At 32.3% G+C, this 20,060-nt stretch overlaps 1 protein-coding gene and 1 pseudogene across 1 annotated transcript; both read right to left on the minus strand.

Annotated features, from left to right (window-relative positions):
* Nucleotides 1-1,435: 1,435 nt before the first annotated feature.
* Nucleotides 1,436-4,498, minus strand: LOC114369827 (annotated as a pseudogene).
* A 4,194-nt stretch (nucleotides 4,499-8,692) lies between these two features.
* LOC114382983 lies at nucleotides 8,693-12,786 on the minus strand. Its single transcript, XM_028342547.1, has 2 exons — nucleotides 11,931-12,786; nucleotides 8,693-9,701 (listed from the first exon to the last, which is right to left on the minus strand). Exons 1-2 carry the CDS (start codon nucleotides 12,483-12,485, stop codon nucleotides 8,991-8,993), a joined length of 1,266 nt encoding a protein of 421 aa, XP_028198348.1. The 5' UTR covers nucleotides 12,486-12,786; the 3' UTR covers nucleotides 8,693-8,990.
* Nucleotides 12,787-20,060: the final 7,274 nt, after the last annotated feature.

Consider the following 20,060-nt stretch of genomic DNA (forward strand, 5'->3'; position numbering starts at 1 on the left):
CTTTAAAAATTTATTTCTAATTGTAATATATTATGATTTTATGATTGTATAATTTTGTTTTTTACTGTATATTTAATATTTATGCGTTTAAAATTTAATAATTTGAATCATTATTGATTTATTATAACTTTTTTAAAAAAAAATGTTGATTTAACATTTTAGTAATGACGTGACTTATGTTAATATGTGATAATAAGATTAAAAGTTAGACAATTAATATCATGTTAATGTACATGTGAGATTGTCATGAGATATTGTCAGCATATTAGCGTAATATAATATCTTGTTATCATTTTCATGTTATTTTATCAGTTTGTGTTAAAAAAATTGATGATAGATTATACACGGACCAAAATTACTAAAGTTTGAAAAAGTAGAATATCAAATATACAGTAAAAAAAATTTAAGAGGTCAAAATTATACCATCATTAAACAATAGAGATTAAAAGTGAATTTAAACCAAAAATTTAAAATTTAAATTGAAAAAGAGAAAATTTTGAAAATTTGTTTTCAATGGTTAATTTCTCTCTCTATTTTTCAACTTCAATCCCAGATTAAATAAAAAAAAATACATCCTTATATGTATTTTCTTTATTTGATTTCTATCCGAACATATAATTTTTGGACAAGTAAAACTTGTGGCATTGTATGAGCTATAGATAAAGTGTAGAAGAATGATGAGATTTATTTTATTTTCATAAGTTTTTCAATAATTATTTAAATAAAGAAATAATTTTTTATTTTATTTAATCTGTAATTTTTAGTTTTTTAGAAAAATAGAAATATTTAGTCTCTATTGTTTCAAAATTAAGAATTTTAGTTCATCGGTTCATTTTAGGGGTTGACTGTTGATAAAAAAAATTGATGCTAAATCACTCAAGCAACACTATAATATTGAATTTTTTAATTATTTTTTAGTTAATTTAAATCACCTAAAAATAATTAAAAATCTAAAATAATTAGTTAAATCAATTTCATGGATACAAAAAAAAAAAAGATTTTGTTGTGGGGAAAGAAGCGGGAAGAAGTAATAAATGAAAGTGTGACTACTGACTTCCAATTAATCATTGCAATGATAATTAACGATATGTACTGCTGTGAAGCAGACTTTCAATACACAGCTGTTCAAAAATTTTACAAACCATAGCAACAAATATTGATTAAGAAATAATATATATATATATATATATATATATATATAAAGGTTTAGAATTTTATACGAAGACACTTTTTTATACAAAAATTTATTCTTAACTAATGCCTAAAAAACACTTCTTAGTATTCTCTTTCACATATAAAGTTTCCTATCTAGTTTCAGCAGTTTCTTTGATTATTTATGGTCCCTACATTCGCTGGTTTTCATGTGTTTCTGAAACAAAACTATCTAATTAAGTTTTATCATGCTAATCCATTGGACATTTTACACCTTTGCAAGCTAAGCAGCAGAAGCAGGAGTAGGAACAGCAGCAGGAGCAACACCGCCAGTCGTTGGCCTGATAAGAAAAACAAGAATTTCATTATATTATCCAAACGAATACCATGAAATAAACCAAACTAAAACTATATATCAGAACCAGCTAGCAAATTGTGCAAAAAACTTACAGCCCCACAAAAATTTGAATGAATCATATATTCCCCATTGTGCTCCAGTGAGAGAGTTCCAACCATAAGAATACAAAGAGGAAGACCACGGGTAAACAGACCCCATAATCCAAGCTTCTTCACAGCCTGCATTTGGAAGGAAAAAATTCATTACTCGAGGAATATGTGTTCTTTTCCATTAAAACTATAAAACCTTACAAGTATATGTTTTTATAGTTTAATTTTTCTGCAGTGAATTATTTTACACAAAATCATCTTTTATGACTTTAAAGGTAATTATTATAAAAGTCAATAGGTGATCGTTTAGATGCGTATCCTATTTAGATTTGTCCCGGGGTTCTCTAACTTACTCCAAATAAAAATGGGGTTGTTCAAAGAAGATAATTGATGCAATTAAGAAAATTGTACCAACCATCTTGAAATACATAATTAATTGCATCAATCATCTTCTATCCGGTAAGTTAGACAACCTTTTTTCCATTATTTTATATATTTTTTTCCATTAGATAGGTTGATCACATAATGTGTCACACGCAGTTATGCAGACAAAACACCAAAAACAACAACATTGATTGTACATCAAATTAGGCACTTACATCACCAACCGTTGCCCCTTTGGAATTGTTCAGGAAAGAGACAAGGTTATCAGCAGGATGAGAGATAATGGCACACAATATACCAGCCATGTATCCACCGACAATGCTCACACCTAGTTGCAGGGAATTGCTGCATTCGTGTTTTGGTTTGGGGATGGCATGCTTATAAATCATCTCAACTATGTTCTCATATGAAGCAAATTTCATCATTGTATCTGCAAGAAAGAAAATTATTTACACTCTTAAGTAATGATATAGGGTAGATGCATCCAAAATCATCAATAAATGACAACAGATAAGCAATTTTCCAAGGGAATTGCTATAAAGAGGGAAAAAAACACACAAAAGGAATCATTGATAAGATTTTGTATAATGACAAGTTTTCAGATTAGTCCTTATAAGAATTTATTAAATTTCACTGTCTACCATATTGTTTCACTAACTAAATAGGATAATGACTAAAATACTACTATAAAAATCCTACCGAATTTTAATAACACATAAGAAAGCAAAATACCAACCGGTATCCCCCAGAAAAAAAAAAAATAGTATGTTAGCAGGCTACTTAGTGGTCAAATTGGGACTTAATCTGCAACATATATCACAGACAACAGGTAACAAAATAATTTTTTTTGGAATTATATGTAAAAAAAGAAAATGAATTAATAAACTAAACTAAGCAATACATGAGCAGCCAATTAAGCAAAAAAAAAAAAAAAGGACTTTATCGTGCAAACTACAGAATATAAGATGGGGGGAACTTACATGTGGAACTTGTCTTCCCCATAGAGGCATAATTCCCTTGTACAACCTGAAAGGCATATGACATTTCATTGTAAGCTTATCCTAGCAAGTGTATGAATCATGAATAACATATACACCTTCATAGAAATGGATTAGGTGTAGTCAATTTTTTCACACATTCATGTGTCAATGCATTGTGTTGGGGAATTGAGAGGAGCAAACATTGAAGAGATTTACACCAATGGATCATGAACATATAAGTGAACCTGATACTACCCCTCAACTCAAAACCTTAAGGCTTAGGTTTATGAGTCTTGCCTACACGATGTGGGACTTCATCTCATACTTATACTCCAACGCATTGTAATATAGAACAAATAATTCAACTTCAAAAGCATGTTCAATTTATTGAGATAAAATATGAACTGTTTGATCTTCATTTGGCAGTTTTGAGCTGCTAACTGTGTGAATGCATGGAAAAGCAATTGCAGGGATTCTAGATCCCTTCGCACCAACTTCTACTACCAAAACAATGGAAAGAGTTAATCAGCAACATTTATAAAATTCATAATCATACCCTGAGACTACTTCAGTTCTGACCAACTTTGGTAGGCCATCGACCAGGCCTCTAGCAAAGCCAGGCTGAGTTTGAACTCTGACCTTCACTGCCTCAAATGGACAAAGAGCAACACCTGCAATCAACTCAGCAGATGCGGAACCGGCTAGGTAGATCAATGTCTTGTACTTGGTTGCATACTCTGGACCAGCTATGTCAGAATAGTACTTCTTGAAGAACTCATAGAATCCATATTTGAAGGCACCCTGTGCACTGTAACCAACAAGGGTAGGTGCCCACCCGCGGAAAAAGCCCCTCAGTCCCTGCTCCTTAAACATGACTCCAAATCCAGTGCTGGTGTTCTTGTACATCACAGGGTCAATCCGAAATTGATAACTAAATGTTAAGAGACAAACCAAGCACCAAATCACATAAAAGTTAGCTATTACCTTTTTGTGACAAAAAATGCGTAAGTGTTTTCTAAAGATTAATTGGATAAACACATGGTTTTAAACTGCGGCAATGATCCTGGTTGCAATTAATGAAAATGAAAAGTAGCTAGAATTGCAGTGGCAATACAAATATACAATTAAGGATACATCAAAACTATCTACATTTGTTTGGAGAAAATATTTTCTGTTTTCAGTTTTGATAAAAATGAGGCATGAAAATTGAATGTGAGGGAATGAATGCATTGGCGGGCAAAAAAGGGGTTATGGATAGAGTGAGACCTGTTTGTTACACTTGACAACGTCAAGAGGCGTGATGCCAGTGTGAGTGAGGCCACAGCTGAGGCTTCCACCAAAGGTGCAAGCAGCATAGAACGACGGCGAAAACATCTCTATATTTTGATTCTCACTTGGAGAATGAATGGCGAAACTCGAAGCCTCCATCTTCTTCTCCTGCGACGAGGGAGAGGAATAGAGATAGCTCGGAATCAGAGAATGGCGACCCAGGGTGTCTGAATTCGAGGGAGCCATCAAAAGGAATGGAACAATGATAGAGATCAATGACACTGTTTAATGTTTTGAATCAAAGTCAGGTACTAGGAACTCACGCACGCACACACTGTTTCGGTGAAAAAGAGTTTAATTTGTTCAAAGAAAACAAGTAAAGAGAGAAATGGAAAAATTTAGAAGGTATTGTGGTGTGTTAGTTGTTCTGTTTTTAGAAGGAAACAGTTTTCATCTCTGGCGGGTTTTATATCCCGAACATGAACCAGACAAAAATGTCTTCGCGCGAATCTTCGTGGCAGTTTGAACCTTTTGACGACTTCTACAACATGGAGGAAAGAAAGATCTACCAAGTTGCAGTTTCTAATAATATACACATGGAATTTACTTTTATGGATACAATATTGAAGTAATTTCATAAGGAGTTGATCACTTCTTCTATGTTACAGTGCCTTATTTCACTGAAGATGGCTGAAATTTCAAATTTGTCACAGGTTAAATTACTCTTGCAGGCCAAGAAAAAAAGAATTTGGTAAAAAAAATTTCGGGTGGATGAATATGTGATGTGATATCATTAAGCCAAAGAGGTGTCAATTGCTGAGAGTATTTCTAGTTCCATACGGTTTGGAAAGTACACCAATCAGGCTGCAGTAAACTGACTACTTGGTCGTATCTACGAAAGATCAATAAACGCCCCCTTCCCTTCGGTTTCTTCAGTTTGACTTTTGTTTTGCTTGTGTGGAAAGGTAAAAAAAAAAAAAAAATGCTACTCTAATTAAAATTAGGTGAAAATTACTTTTTAAAGCAAAAATACTTTTTTTGCTAAAGGATCTAGACTCTTATTTTTGTTTTTATATATTGAATCTACATTGGAACACAAATCACATTAATTTTAACCGCAAACTAAACATGCACTTTTTCTTCCAGGTTCAATTTTCGGAACGTTTTTTCCTAGTATTGTTACAAATTTTGTTTCACTTTTTTTGGATTTGGATTTGGCTCCAATATGAATGATTCAATTTTTTTTATTTATGGGTTAAATTATCAAAGTCAATTATTCCGTTTTTTTATTCATCTTAATGCTTCGTTTCATTTGAGAAAAAATAGAGAAAATGAAATAAAAAGAAGTAAAAAATGGATAAATATTAGACTTTTTTAAATAATTTCAGTTTGATCTAATTTATCAATTGTGATAGTAAAAAAACTGCCATGATTGAAAAGAAAAACACATTTCTATGTAAAAAGATTGCTTCCAGATGTTACACTTGTAAAATGTTGCTTAGTGGAAATTATTTATTTGCATAAAAATGTGTTGTTATTGTTAATGCTAAGAAAATTAATTGTTATGTTGATAATTGTATGATTTATTTTGGTCAAGACGTACAGAGAATTATGAGAATGAAAATCTTGTCAAAAATCAAAGTACTTTCCTTGAAGGTTGGGTTGCACAAATATAAAGAAATTGTGGTAAAGTTAATGTTTTATTTTTCAATGATATCTTAATAGTATAGGTTGTTTATGACACCCTTTATTTATCATATCGACTAAACTAACTAATATAAAGATTATCTCCCTGAAAAGATACACGTGATGTATATCAAACAGATAAGCCACTTCTAAAGTACATATATAACCGTAGTCATTTATCATTAATTAAGTTAGATTGCATTCTATTCTTAATATTTTAAAATTAAAAATTCCCCCTTAATTAAGGTTGAAGGACGTGAATTGTGAGTGCCAAGTTCAAATGCTCGCAATGTGCTCCATCTCTTTCCTATTCTCTTATTCTCTTTTTCTTGTAAGGTTTGCTATGAGCCTCCCGTTCAACACCCAAAAAAACATCTTCAAGTAATATTATTAATCAGATTTGGCTCAAGATGTTACTTTTAAAGGTTCAAATTGAAAGAAATGTGGAACAAAAATTATCACAATTGAGACTGCGAATACAAAAGACAATTCTTAAAGGTATGGCATAAAATTTTTCCATGTTAACAGGCTAGTAATTGAAATATGGAGGAGAGAAATAGAATGAAAAACACTTAATTTGGTGGTAGAAAATGACATCTAAAGAAAAATATCATCTATGGTAATTGGTAAATGCTCAAACAAATATGCTATAGATATCAAGAAACTGAAGAGCAGGATACCAACAATGGCAGCTGCATAATCCAACCTAGATGAACTGGAAGACTTCTTCCCAACAAACTCGCTGGAACTTGGCGCCAGTGGTGGCAAGGATGCCTCTTCCTCAGGAGGAGCTGCCCAATTCATAGGTCTATCAGCACTTGGAGTGGGAAAAAAAAGAGATAATACCAGGTGCTACCACATAAGGTTTTGGAGAAGCTGAAATTGTTGGCTCGGTACTTGATCTGAGAGCTAGTGAATCGGCTAACAAGACAAACAGAAAGACAAAGGAAGATAACTTGGAGCTAGTGGCCATGAAATTCTGAGAACTTCGGCTAAACAGAAGGATGCAAATAGTGATGTAGTAAGGGAATTTTGGTGAACTTTACCAATGTGTGTGTGACAATGTATACTTGAATTTGGTAATACGTCATACGGGAAAGGCAGAGGAAATGCAATTAGGGGTGTGCAAAAACTAGTTTGATAAAAAAACCAAACCAAATTGGTTTCTAACTTCTGTTGTCTCTTTGCACATGTATTTATGAATGTCTTTGGTTTCTCTTTATTTTGTTTGTTGTCATCAGTACAGAAAAGATTCCATTTTCCTAAGGGATGAGAAGGAATTGAACCAGTGCAGGAGACAATGCACTTGTGCACAACATGTACTACAGCAACTAATGATAGGTTCTTTCACATGATGAAGTTTTTGGAGTTTTGAATACACTGGTCCCTTTTATTCCACGCTTTTGCTGCTGCTTTCCCTACCCCATGTGACCTGGCTTGCATAAGTCCACCAGCCATGATAAGGCCAATCAATGGCTAGTTGTGAAAATTTTCGGTGAGTAAATTAAGTATACTCAAGTTAAAGATAGACATACAAAAATTTAACAGAATAATAGGCATTTAATGATAATGTAAAAGTTTTTAATCAATAAAAAATTATAATCAGTATAACTTTTAAAGTAATTATTATACAAATTAATAAATTTAACATGTCGGTTTTTGATGATGACAATGTAAAACAGTTTACAATGTCATTACATGTATTATTTATTCAAAACTTAAGTAAGTTCTACAGTATAATACCATGCCAAATAAAATGGGTCTAGAAGTTTTCATATATCTTGGAATCATATCTTGTACTTGGTTCAACAGGCTTAACATCACAAAGTCTTGTGTTTGAACTTGGGAACAAAGGGGAAAAAAGGATAATAGAAGCAAAAGTTTACCTCTTTAAATGAGTACCTGATCCAACTTTGATTAGTTGAAATTCAAAGTAGCTTTTAGATAATAATGGTATGATTGGTATATACCTAAAAAAAAGTGAAACAAATTTAAAATTCAGCATACCAAATTTTTTCAAAGGATTTAATTCAGAATGTTGTTAGGTGCACCCAGCATTATTGCTAGTGCACCCAACATTCTTTAAAAATGGTCAAATTACCCCTGCCTTCTTTCTCCATTTACGGATCAACTTGATCCGTAAAAGACTTACAGATCAACTTGATCCGTAAGTCTTAAAAATCAACTTGTGGATCAACTTGATCCATAAAAGACTTACAGATCAACTTGATCCGTAAGTCTTAAAATTCAACTTGCGGATCATCTATATCAACTGCGGATCAACAAAAATCTATGCAGATCAACTCATTGCATATGCGGATCAACCTGAATGAGCTGGGTGCACAAAAATATTTTTAAAAATACACAAGGGTAATTTTATCTTTTCACATTAAGTAATGGGTGCACCAGCAATAATGCTGGGTGCACCTAGCAACACCCTTTAATTCACTGAAACCAAAATGTAAAATAAAGGGATACTGGTCACGGTTGAAGTTGCTGCACTAGTTAGCTCCCAGATCCTTGAAGCATGAAAAAATACCATTACTTACCATGTGTGACTCACATGACAGAAGAGTAGTAGCATGGTCCCTGCAGCATGCTACAGTAATGGTGACAAATTAAAGATCAGAGTACGGAATAAAATGAGAGATCTTTTGCTGGTGACCCCACTCTGACTAACAAGAATCCCTCACCTATAGACAGTGGTCCAATTCGTACATAACAAAAGTTCAAGTATAATTCTAGAACAAAATTTAACTGTCATATCACTAAGATTAAGATAAAATACTATCTTCAAAGCTATTGAATTCCAAAACAATTGTATCTTTTTAAGTACATGGAAATACATGGCATGTAGATGTATAACAACTTCAGTAATGCTACAAACCAAAAAGAATTAATACAACAATCCAACTCCTGCATCATTCCTCTTTTGGAATAGACCAGTGCAGAAATAAATAAAGGTTACAATAAAAGGCCACGAATTTTGTGAATCGGTGAATATCAACAACCAACTAAATTTGTATACAAACCAATGCCAAAAATTCAGATTATTAAGTACAACTTCTCTAACTAGAGAAGCCTAAGGTGTGCCGTATCATTCAGCCTTTTAATCTGCCAACCAGTTCTCAGAGAATGCTGCAACACAGTCACTGAAGAGTCTTCTATGCAAAACTTATGTGACATCAGAGGACTACATCCAAGAAGGCCAGTCAGGAGACACTTTATTGGCACAGAATGAGTAAATAGTCCTATACAAGACACAGTTGGTGAAAAGCTGTTGAAACCAGAATTATGCAGAGAACTTTGGTGGTTTACGTTGCCAGAAGAAATTTCGTCTTCAATTTCATCACCAGTAGTTGTCACAAATTGTAGCCTGCTCTTACCAGACTTTTTCCTTGAGAATGCAGGCCGGTGCCTGTTGAGCAAATCCCATTGGTTTGGAGGGAGAGAAGGTCCATCTTGGTCGTGAATTGAGTTAGTGAGAAGAGCATGGGAGTTGTGCTGTGCAAATGCCTGGCTGTCATTTTGATGTGATGATAAGTCAAATCTCAATTTTTCATGTAATGCAAGGATAGTTCCATTTAAGAAGTGAATCATCCGGAATTCTACTTGTCTAAGTGATTCACCAGAAGGTGCAGTAAAATCTGGCTGGAACCTGTCAATTAAGCCCTGAATTTCGGGAGTATATATTTCTGATCGAAGGCAGCCTTCCCAATTCCCTTGACTAATCTCTGCAAGAGCATCTGAGGATTGAATTTGTTCCTCTGAAAAATTGACTTCCTGTCCATAGGAACTTTAAAGAATAAGATTTCAAGCACAAGATTCTAGAATGTAGTTAGTCCTTTTCTCATTGGCAGTTATGCAACCATGAACCATCAGAAGTGAAATAGCTGAAGACACAAAGTTCATTGTAAAATAATCATGCTGCTACTACAGATTCATGTAAACTAATTTCTGGAGTTTATTTTGTTCATGCCTTCCAACTATTGAATACACTCAACCACATCTTTCTGAACAAGATTATTTAGTGCCTAGCATCAAAACCATAGTGGTCGTTGGAGTTTTTACCATTTCCACCTTTTCCATTTTGCATTGATCAAATGGAGAATTAACATCTATTACTTCTATTCATACGAATCAGCATCCAATTTCATAGATATGTTATTTAATCTTGCATTTACCCACCTAGTATCAATCAATCTTTAGAACAACCACCGCATTTTTAGCCAATTGCAAGTGAAAATATTCAACATGAATTTTATAGAGTAAAAACACATTCTGGTCCTTTAAAGTTATACACATCACGTTGGTCTTCCATTTATCATCAACACCCTCAATGATAATTAATGCCACTAATTTTATTCTTTGAGGACAAATTTGATGGCAAGAAAATGACATTACAGGACCAATTCAATGTGACATATACCTTGGAAGACTTATTTGATGTATGTATGAATAGAGGACCAATATGATCTCACATATATCCTTAGAGGATCAAAACAGATATTTACTAATTTAAAAGTGAACTAGCGGGATACAGGGTGTGTGTAATCTTTAAAAAGCCTTATATCTTAGTAGGAGGCGGCTGGATTTTAATAAAAAGGTGTTTGGCTAGTATTTTTTATCTCAATCAATAAGGCAATATGTGAATTTCATAAGCATCTAGCATCATATGCAACTAATTGTTCCTTTAAGCATTACATGCTCATCTATCATTATTATTACCGATACAGTCAGCTAACATCTGGAAGATAATATATGCTAGCTACCCTACTTTCTTCCATGTGTTTTTAACTCAGGTTTAACCTATGACGTCATCCACTAGTTTCAAATTGAACAAAAAATTAGATCAACAAACTTTGTAAACAAAGATAATTGGAAAGAAATTGAGTAAAATAAAATGCCAAACTTCTCTTAACTTTTTCCAATTTTAGTTTTGTTTACTGTTCTAGGTGTAATTAAGTTACAGAAAATCCAAAATGGCAACAGACATGAGTTTTATGCTAAATTTCATGTTACAAGGGAGATGATTTGAAGCCAATATCAATTCTCTAAATATTAGAGGAGAAAACCAACTAAGCTGTTTAAGAGGATACATCTGCTTCTCATAATCCTAAAAGTAGCAGAGTTCCACAGAGCATACTAGCCTTAACAACAATCCAAAAACACAGTATATTCAACACACGAAAGATGTTCTAAGAAAGTAAAACATGTTATTATATTAAAATAACAAGCAAGCACACTCATTGTTGCTATCCACATTTATGATCAGTCAAGGAATCAGATCAACCATTTCCAATTTCATGTTCTCATATTTATAAATCCAACACCATGTCCCCATCTTCAACTTTAAACTCAACCATTTAGAGCTCATGACCAAGCACAACCTGATTAAAGTTACTCAATCAAAGCCCAGACTTCAATTGCTAAAAATTCAAAGCATATAACAAACACACACACACAGAGATATAAGGTTGGTCTAGTGGTGAAGGGAGAAGGAAAGGGGGGAGAGATTGTGGGTTTGAATTCCCGCTAACAAAAAACTACCAATACTAACAAATAACATTTGCCGTTAAGAAAATAAATATATAACAAACACACAATCCAGAAATCAGACACAACACGACACATTATGGTACACAACTCAGCTAATGTACAAACAAGCAATAAAGCCTTATCTCACTAAGTAAGGTTAGCTACACCGATCACACCATGCCAGTCGGATTGGTTACAATACAATGTACATAATAAGTTTAAAATTAACATAAAACACAAATCTCATCAAGAGAAACAATCAACGATATAAAGGCAAACATAAGTCACTATTGTCTAATTTTTAAGATATTCTCATTTATCTTTCTACAAAAGCTTTAAAAACATAAAATGCAGTTAGAAGCATTCAAAACACATGGCAATAACACATGTAGAACACACATACACAAACACTACTGTTTCAAAATGTAAGTGATCCTTGCACACAATTGAACACATTCAAACTGAGGAAACTACCTTGCACACCGACACCGCCATGGACCGCGCCCGATTCAGCGGCGACGAATACACGGCGCTGAACCGAACCCCCTGCGACTTGAGAAACACGGCCAGAGCCCTGGCCTGGCGCTTCCCGTTGACGGTCAGCGCAGCGGCGGGGCAGCGGCCGCCGACCAAGTCCGGAGCCAGATTCAGCTCGCACTCGCCGTGGCTGATTAGGAAAACCTCCGTCAACGCCTCGTCGTCCGGCACGGTGACTATCCCGTTCCCCGAAAAGCTCCGGGACAGTGCGGGCGGCGGCGGGCCGAGAACGTTGTAGGGGTCCCAGACCTTGATCGAGGGGCCGAGCCGAGGCGTCCCGAGCGACGAGAGCTGCGGCGAGAGCGGAGAAGCGGAGGCATGGCACGGCAGCATCTCGGGCTCCTGCTCCAGAACCTTCTTCACCATGTGGTTGCCCAATTGGGCCCGGCCCATCAAGGGCCCGTTGAGGTTCCTCTCGTCATCTTCTTCTTCCTCCTCTTGTTCCTCTTCTTCGCTGTCTTCCAAACTTTGCACTGATTGGCTCGCACCCATTTTTACGCGAAACGGCGTGGGATCGTGCGAGATGCAGGGGTTTATCGCTCCGATTTGAAACACATCGCGTGGCGGGGTTTGGGTTTGGGATCTGAATAGGGTTGGGGGAGTTAAGTGGGTGAGTGAAAATGAAGAGAAATAGATCTCGATGTGGCGTTTTCGATCTTCATTTCAACGTTCTTCTGAGCTAAAATGTAAAATCTACCGTATTCATTCTGTGTTTGTGTATAAAAATATGGTGTGAACTGTGAAACCATGAAGACGAAGACGAAGGGAGCCACCTTTCGGTCACGGACTACGCATTAAATCTCGTCTTACCTCGTTAGTTTTTTTTTTTTCTGTTTTACTAAAAAAATAATACTATAATTATATTCGACAAAATTAATTGTTAAAATAATACTAAATATAAAATAATTAATTATGATTTATTTTATAAAATAACAAATAAATAAATATATCAAAAGATAAATATAAAATCTAGAAACTAAAAAAAATATTAAAAACTATTAAGCTATTAAAAATTTATTTACTGAAATATTTTCTCAAACATATCCCCACACGCTGAACTATTTTACGTTAATAACCTGAACAAAAAAATAAATACCCAAATATAAACTGCCTTTATTTGCTTTACATGTTCATTTTCAAAGATTTTTTTATTTATGTATCATTTAACAGCCTAAGAAAAACGTTAGTTAGATTGTTTTTAATTTATTCCCCAAAAAATGCTTTTAGTTAAAATTTTATTTATTTGATTTTTAAGTATTTTATACATTTTAAAAAATAATTTAAGTATTGATAGTGTAAATTTTTTATGTTATTTAATTGCAAATTTGTAAAAATTTGTAATATTTATCTTTGAACACACATTAAATACTCAACTTATTTATAAAGTTTTTTCATACAGAATAAAAATAACAATAAATAGGTTATTTATTGAAATAATTCTACTAAAATATTCTTATTCTCCATAAATATATTACTTGTAACTATTAGGTGATTAATGGTGGTGGTCGAAAAATTGCATCCCTATATCCTTAAACAACATCAAATATAAGATGGGAAGTCAATATATGTGCATCAATTATGTTAACTTGTAGATATATAGACAATTGAACGTGTAATTTTATCATTGAATTTCTAATTTTTCTTTATTCTTTGACTAATCCTATGAAAAGTAAGGAATATGTCCCTACAAAGGATCAAAAGAATATAATATTAACTTGATCATTAATGTTATAGACTTGGTGTCTATCTTTTATCTATCGTATGATCTATCATAGGAAAACTCAACATTTTTTTATGCATTTTCATATGCAACTTTGAAACTTAATATTTATTTGGATTAAATCAAAACAATTTAAGGATCATGATTCACCTTATGACTCAACATAAATCGATTATGTTAGCTAGAATTGATGTAAATAATTTTTACATTGGTTGTAAATAGAACCAATGTAGTACTTGCACAAATCAAATTCCAAAATACTTAGATATGTGTTCTCTCCCCGTACCATAGAAATCCCCACACCAAAGACCCAAATCAAAGCAATGGAAACTTCATCAACAACAAACCACCCCAGTGAAGGAAGAACATTCTTCAAGGCAAGTATCAAACTAATTTGTATAATAAACTTCAATGTGTAACTCAAAAAATAACCTTACAATCAACAATTAACTAAAATTAAAAAAAAGCAACAACACACAATACACAAAATAATTGAGAAAATATCAAGGGAGAAAAAAAAAGTAGCAAGTGTAATGGAAAACAAAGTCAAGTGTTTTGGAAAGTCTTGAAAATGCACTCTTTATCCACTTTCTTCTTCCTCACCTCCATGGGCGGATCCATCTTTCTCTCCCTTCACCTAGCACTTTTCTATCCCATTTGATGTTGTCATACCTTGTTTTTGCTCTTCATCTTCACCGTCAATAGAGTTCTCTCCATCTTCACGAAGGTCAGTCATGTGAAGCTTTTGTTGCTTGTATCGACGTCGATCACACAGAGGCCATCACAAAGGGGAAGTTGAGGCGACAAAGAGAGAAATTACAAGGAAAGTGATGCCACATGCAATGGTTACGACACTGAGTTTGGAGAGTCTGTAGGGAGGGTTTGAGTTTGATTCAGAAGAGAAAAGGAATTTGTGAGAGCTGAGAGAGAAAGGGAATGCAAGTAAGGAAGCATGTTCTCGAAGAAAATCTCGGCAAGCTTTAGAGAGGTTGAAGGGTGTGTTTAAGAAACCCTAGGGTTATATGGGTTGTGAGAGAGAAATGAATTAGTGCTTGAGAAAATGAGAGAAATAAATGTGTTTGTAAACTTTTTTACGTAGGTTAAAAATGGAATTGATTTAGAAAGTTTATATTGATTTTTTAAAATGACACAACACATTTTTAACTTTGATTTTTGTATAATTGATATAATATAGACGATGTAAAATATTTTTTTTTTCCTACTAGTGTGCTCTCATCCTTTCTCCCTCAGATAATATTGTACACACATAGTTAATGTACATTTGTCTCTTCAAGTTTCTTTTTTGAGCAAATTGCAGTAATTTCCCCTAAGGTTTACTCTAATTATACATGTATCATTTTTTCTTTTTCTTTTTTTCTTCTTCTTCTCCTTTTACAAATCCCCCCCCCCCTAACCTTTTGCCATTGGTTACACTTGCTCCCCATAATCCCTTAACATCGTTGGTCCATTAACTCCCACAGATCATGCATGTGCTCAACACATGTTTCTTAATAAATTTATTGTCTAAAATGCCCTTGCATGTCTTCATTGTGGGCACTCATTAAATTTGGACAAATTTATAATGATTGGTATATTATTACAATATTTATTCTAGTACACTGGTACAATATTTATTTTGGATAATTTCTATTATGATTGTTAATCAATATCGTGGTTATTATTATGTTTGTAATAGATTTTATTTGATTCCATATTTTTTAAGTGATTATTGTAATGTTTTGCTTGCAACGATAAAAAAAAAAGAAAAATTTACCCTAAAAATATATTTTACCCTTAAATGAAATGAAATTTGAGGTCTAACAAATTAGTCTAATAGAAATATATTGATATTTTGGTTGAACAAAAAATTGCTGACATTTATGTCCAATAAAAAATTACTGACATTTTGATACAATGAAAAATTACTGAAATTTTGGTCCAATGATGATAACTTACTGACATTTTGGTCCTATGGAAACATACTGACATTTTAGTTGAAAAAAAACTATGGATATTTTCATCCAACAAAAAATTAATGACATTTAAGTCTAATGATGATAATTTACTGACATTTTTGTTTAATTTATTCAGCAGTCATGTTGACAATCAATTCTGTGACATTTTCGTTTCTCTGTGTCACGTAGGCTTTCTCATTAACGATAATGGACAGAAGTTAACGGATAGATGAATTTGTTGCACTTTTTACACTTTCGAAAACTAAAAATTGAATTTTCATCTTTTAGGGATGAATTTATCAACAATTTACACATTTAGAAACAAAAATAACTATTTATCCTTAATTATTTCAAATTAAATTATAAATAAATAGTAGTAGGTGAGTTCCTTGTGAGACTAAAAAAATAATTTAAAGTATTAAGATGAGAGCTATTATTGAAATAAAAAATTTAAGAAATCTTAAAAAAATATAACACTGTAAGATCTAAAAAAAATTATTAAAATCTCAAAATAAGATGTTGGTAAACCTCATTTATGATGGTTGGTGGTGAATCCAAGTGAATCAATGGTGGAAATGGAATATCTCTTGTCCTGATTAACCCACTGAAATGGGATTCGGCGCACCGTCCGAACAGAAAAAGCAGTGGTCCCCGCCTTTGTTGGAATGAACCCCACTAATAATAATGAGTCCAAATTCTTCATCTTTCAAACTTTATATCCCATGTTGTAGCCCACTTCACCACGCATCTAAAGTACATAATGTAGCCAAAAGAGTATATATTATGTTTTATGATATATACAATAGCTCATGAATAATTTAAGGCAACTCTTTTATTATGGACGTAAATGTAGCTCGAGTCTCACGTGAATGGAGCTGGGGCAAATATTTTAAGTGGACATTATAAATTTAAAGCTTGATTAAGATTCTTTACTAAATTAAATACATTTTCAGCAAAAGTAACTTTACAATTATTTTTGCTGAATTTAGTAAATTTAAATAATTTTACAAAAAAAATCATTATTTCTGTATATCTCTTTGATTAGTTGAAATTAGGGACGGTAACGAGACAGAGAAGGAGTAAGTATTTCTTAAGTGAATATCTATGATTTTCTAAAATATTTGTGGATATCTACTACTTCGTAAATATTTTTTAAAATATAAAACTAAAAAAAAGTATAAAATACAAAAGCTTCACACCGTGTTCAAGATAATGAACCCAACGAAGCACGTTGATTGTAAATTGGCATTTATGTTGGTAACTGAATAGTGTATATGCAGATGTAGTGGAAATGTCTCTGGTGTAGTATTTCATGATTTTGGTTTCAACAGTCAGCACTATCTTGTGCATGAACTTACCTGCGGCACACTGAGAGTGAAAGAGTGAGAATTGTGAATCGAAGCTATTCATTGCTTTGTAAGCAGAAATTTGAAAACCTTATTTGATTTTATGAGAGTTCTCGTATTTCAAATCGTGTTTGTGTTGTTGCTGGAAAAAATTGTCTAGTGCTTGAAAATGAAAAGTATTTTAGCCTAAGCTTGAGGCTCATGCTGTCCTATGGTCAACCTCAGTTCAAACTTCAAAGTGCCGGATTAGTCTAAAGAGGTGTCAGCACCTTAGTCTTTCGTATTTATTTTAACACACTTTATAATGTTAGTTAAATTTATTAAAAATTACAAAATTACAAGTAAATTTTAAGCAATAATATTAAAAAATGTGTTTAAAAAATGCATTGATGGCATTTATCTTAATCCAAATTATAAAAGCTTGATTGAGGTCAACACCTCTTTCAAGTACTGGAGTTGTGTGAATGTTTCGATCGTACAAAGAAAAATGGGTGTCCGATATTTTGTTTATAAAGTTTTTGGCCAAACAGTTGAATTACAAGATGTTCACACACATAGATACTAGCCTAAGATTGACTACTTAAGATTAATACACCTTCCTCGATTTATGTATCTTCAAACAATTGCCTTAAAACCCTTTTGCAAAGAAAGCATAGCCTTTCACGTGATCTTCATCTGTCTTTATAGCCTTCGAGCATGTTTTACTTCAAACTTCTCTAAGGTTGTGTTTGTTAAAAGATGATAGGAATAGAGTAGATGAAAATAAAGAAAAGGATAGTAAAATAAAGTGAGAAATAAGTAAAATTGTTAGGTTGAAGTAAAATAAAGAAGAAATGAAGAGAGAAATAAAGAGAAGAGTGAAAATACATGAAAAAAAATAATATAAGTGAGTTCTATCATTTTTTTAAATTTATTTTTACCTTATTTTTCCTCCAACAAACCCCTAAAATTATTTATATTCTTCCAATATTAATTATGCCAGCTAAACCGAACAAAGCCTAAAGGACTCTTTTCAACCGCTTTTATTTTTCAATTCTTTGAATCATATCTTTCAATAAAATTGACACGGTAACTTTTTCTATTTGTGTTGAACCATCCTGCTTTATGTCATTTCCTTTAACTACATGTTTTCCATAACCTATACACCTTTTATTCCTCGAAAACTATTTAGGTAAAAAATGCCTAGAAAATTTTCTAAAGTAACACCTCCACCGACTAACTTTTATACCCCCAATACCTTTTGCAAACTCAAGAGAGGGTGGAGACCATAAGAGCAACTTTATCGCTAAGTAGTAAGAACATGTTTTTGTTGAATTCTCTAATAAGATGCCTGCTAGCCTTAAAAAATCGTTCTTGTATAAGAACTTTGAAGATTCTTGGCATCACAATGGCAAAACCTCTCTTTCTCAGACGCAGTGCAGAGTTCATATTGATTTTATCATTGGAGTAAAAAATGGTCAGAGTTCTTGAATAAGTGACAATAAAAAGTCCACAAAAAGTGTGCTAAAGAACCAAAAATGGGTTCTAACAATAAAGTTGTTCTAATATCATCCACATTAAGATTGGATCTTAATAGAGTAAGTCTATTGTAAATGTACAAGAGATATATATAGAGTAAAGACGAATAACAAAGTCAAAATTATCTATAATTTGAATTTAAATTTATCTATAAGTTGAATTTAAATTATAACAACTTATAATTAATTGTTCTATTATATCAATAGTCTTTCAATAAGTATGCTTGCAAATTGACCAGGAGCAGGAACATAGAGAGGACTGAGGGCCTTTTACCAAACAAAGAAAATATCATGTTTCATGTGTTTGGTATAGGCATGCATAATAGTATTGTGATCTAGGATATGAGTTAATGGAAGACCTATTCATTAATGAGAGTGAGTAAATATACCTTCTCATTTTAATAAAGTCACATGTATTTATCTTAAAATTTTATATTTTATACCCTTAATTTTATATGTTTGAACCCTGTCACCTATTTTTATGCCAGGATAAACAAATGTATCCATTGTTTTAACAAAATTGTAAATATTTATTATAAAATTTTATATTTTACACCTCTAAATTGATAGTTTTTGTTCAAATTTTCTATTTCAATAATTAATGTGGGTTAATATTATAAAACAATTATATTAATTATTTTATTATTAGTGGATTTTATTTTATGTGATTAAATTAAGTTAGTATGTTGCACAACTAAATTAGATGATATAAACTTAAATAAGTAATATCTCTTGACTTGTTAGGGGATAATAGAAACCCTATTAAGTTAACATGATATAAAAAGGTCATGGTTTCCGACATACAAAGTCGTCATACATAGTTTATTTTCTTTTTCCCACTCGAGAAGTTAGTACTATTGAGGAATAAAGAGGTTCCGGTTGAGGAAAAACTATGAAGCCACCCGTTACATATAGATATTTAATTTGAAAACATTACTTCCATTCTATTAAATGCTTTAATTTATTTTAAAAAATAAGTATTGACTTTTTTTTTGTATTTTTATATAATAAATATTTTTAAATCAAGATTTTCTATTTTTTATTTCTTAAAATAAAACTCCTTATAAAAAATGTTATTATATCATGCTTGACTTATGCTCTTTTGTTTAGGTGAATTAGATTCAAGATTTACTAAGATGAAAACAAACTTTAAGATTCAAAAAATACTTATAAATTACCTATTAAAAAAATTCTCACATTAGCAACAAAAATCAAACTCATGTCTTTTTTAGATATGAGTTCCTTATTTATCAACTATACTAATCTTTATTGGTTGTGACTTATTCTCTTAAATACACAATAATAAGAAAAAAATAAAAATTTTATTAAAAATATTTATTGTTGTGTATTAAAAATGTTAATAGTTTTATTTCATACATCTATAAATCCATGATAAATTGTTTATAAAATATTAGAAATATTAATAAGAATACAGTAATATTATAAAATTATACGTCCATTTTATGAATTGTAGAGATAAAAGTAAAATGAGAGAGAGAGAATAAGAAAATAGTGAAAATAGACCGTGA

This window comes from Glycine soja, chromosome 2, assembly GCF_004193775.1.
Source record: "Glycine soja cultivar W05 chromosome 2, ASM419377v2, whole genome shotgun sequence".
NCBI lineage: Eukaryota > Viridiplantae > Streptophyta > Magnoliopsida > Fabales > Fabaceae > Glycine > Glycine soja.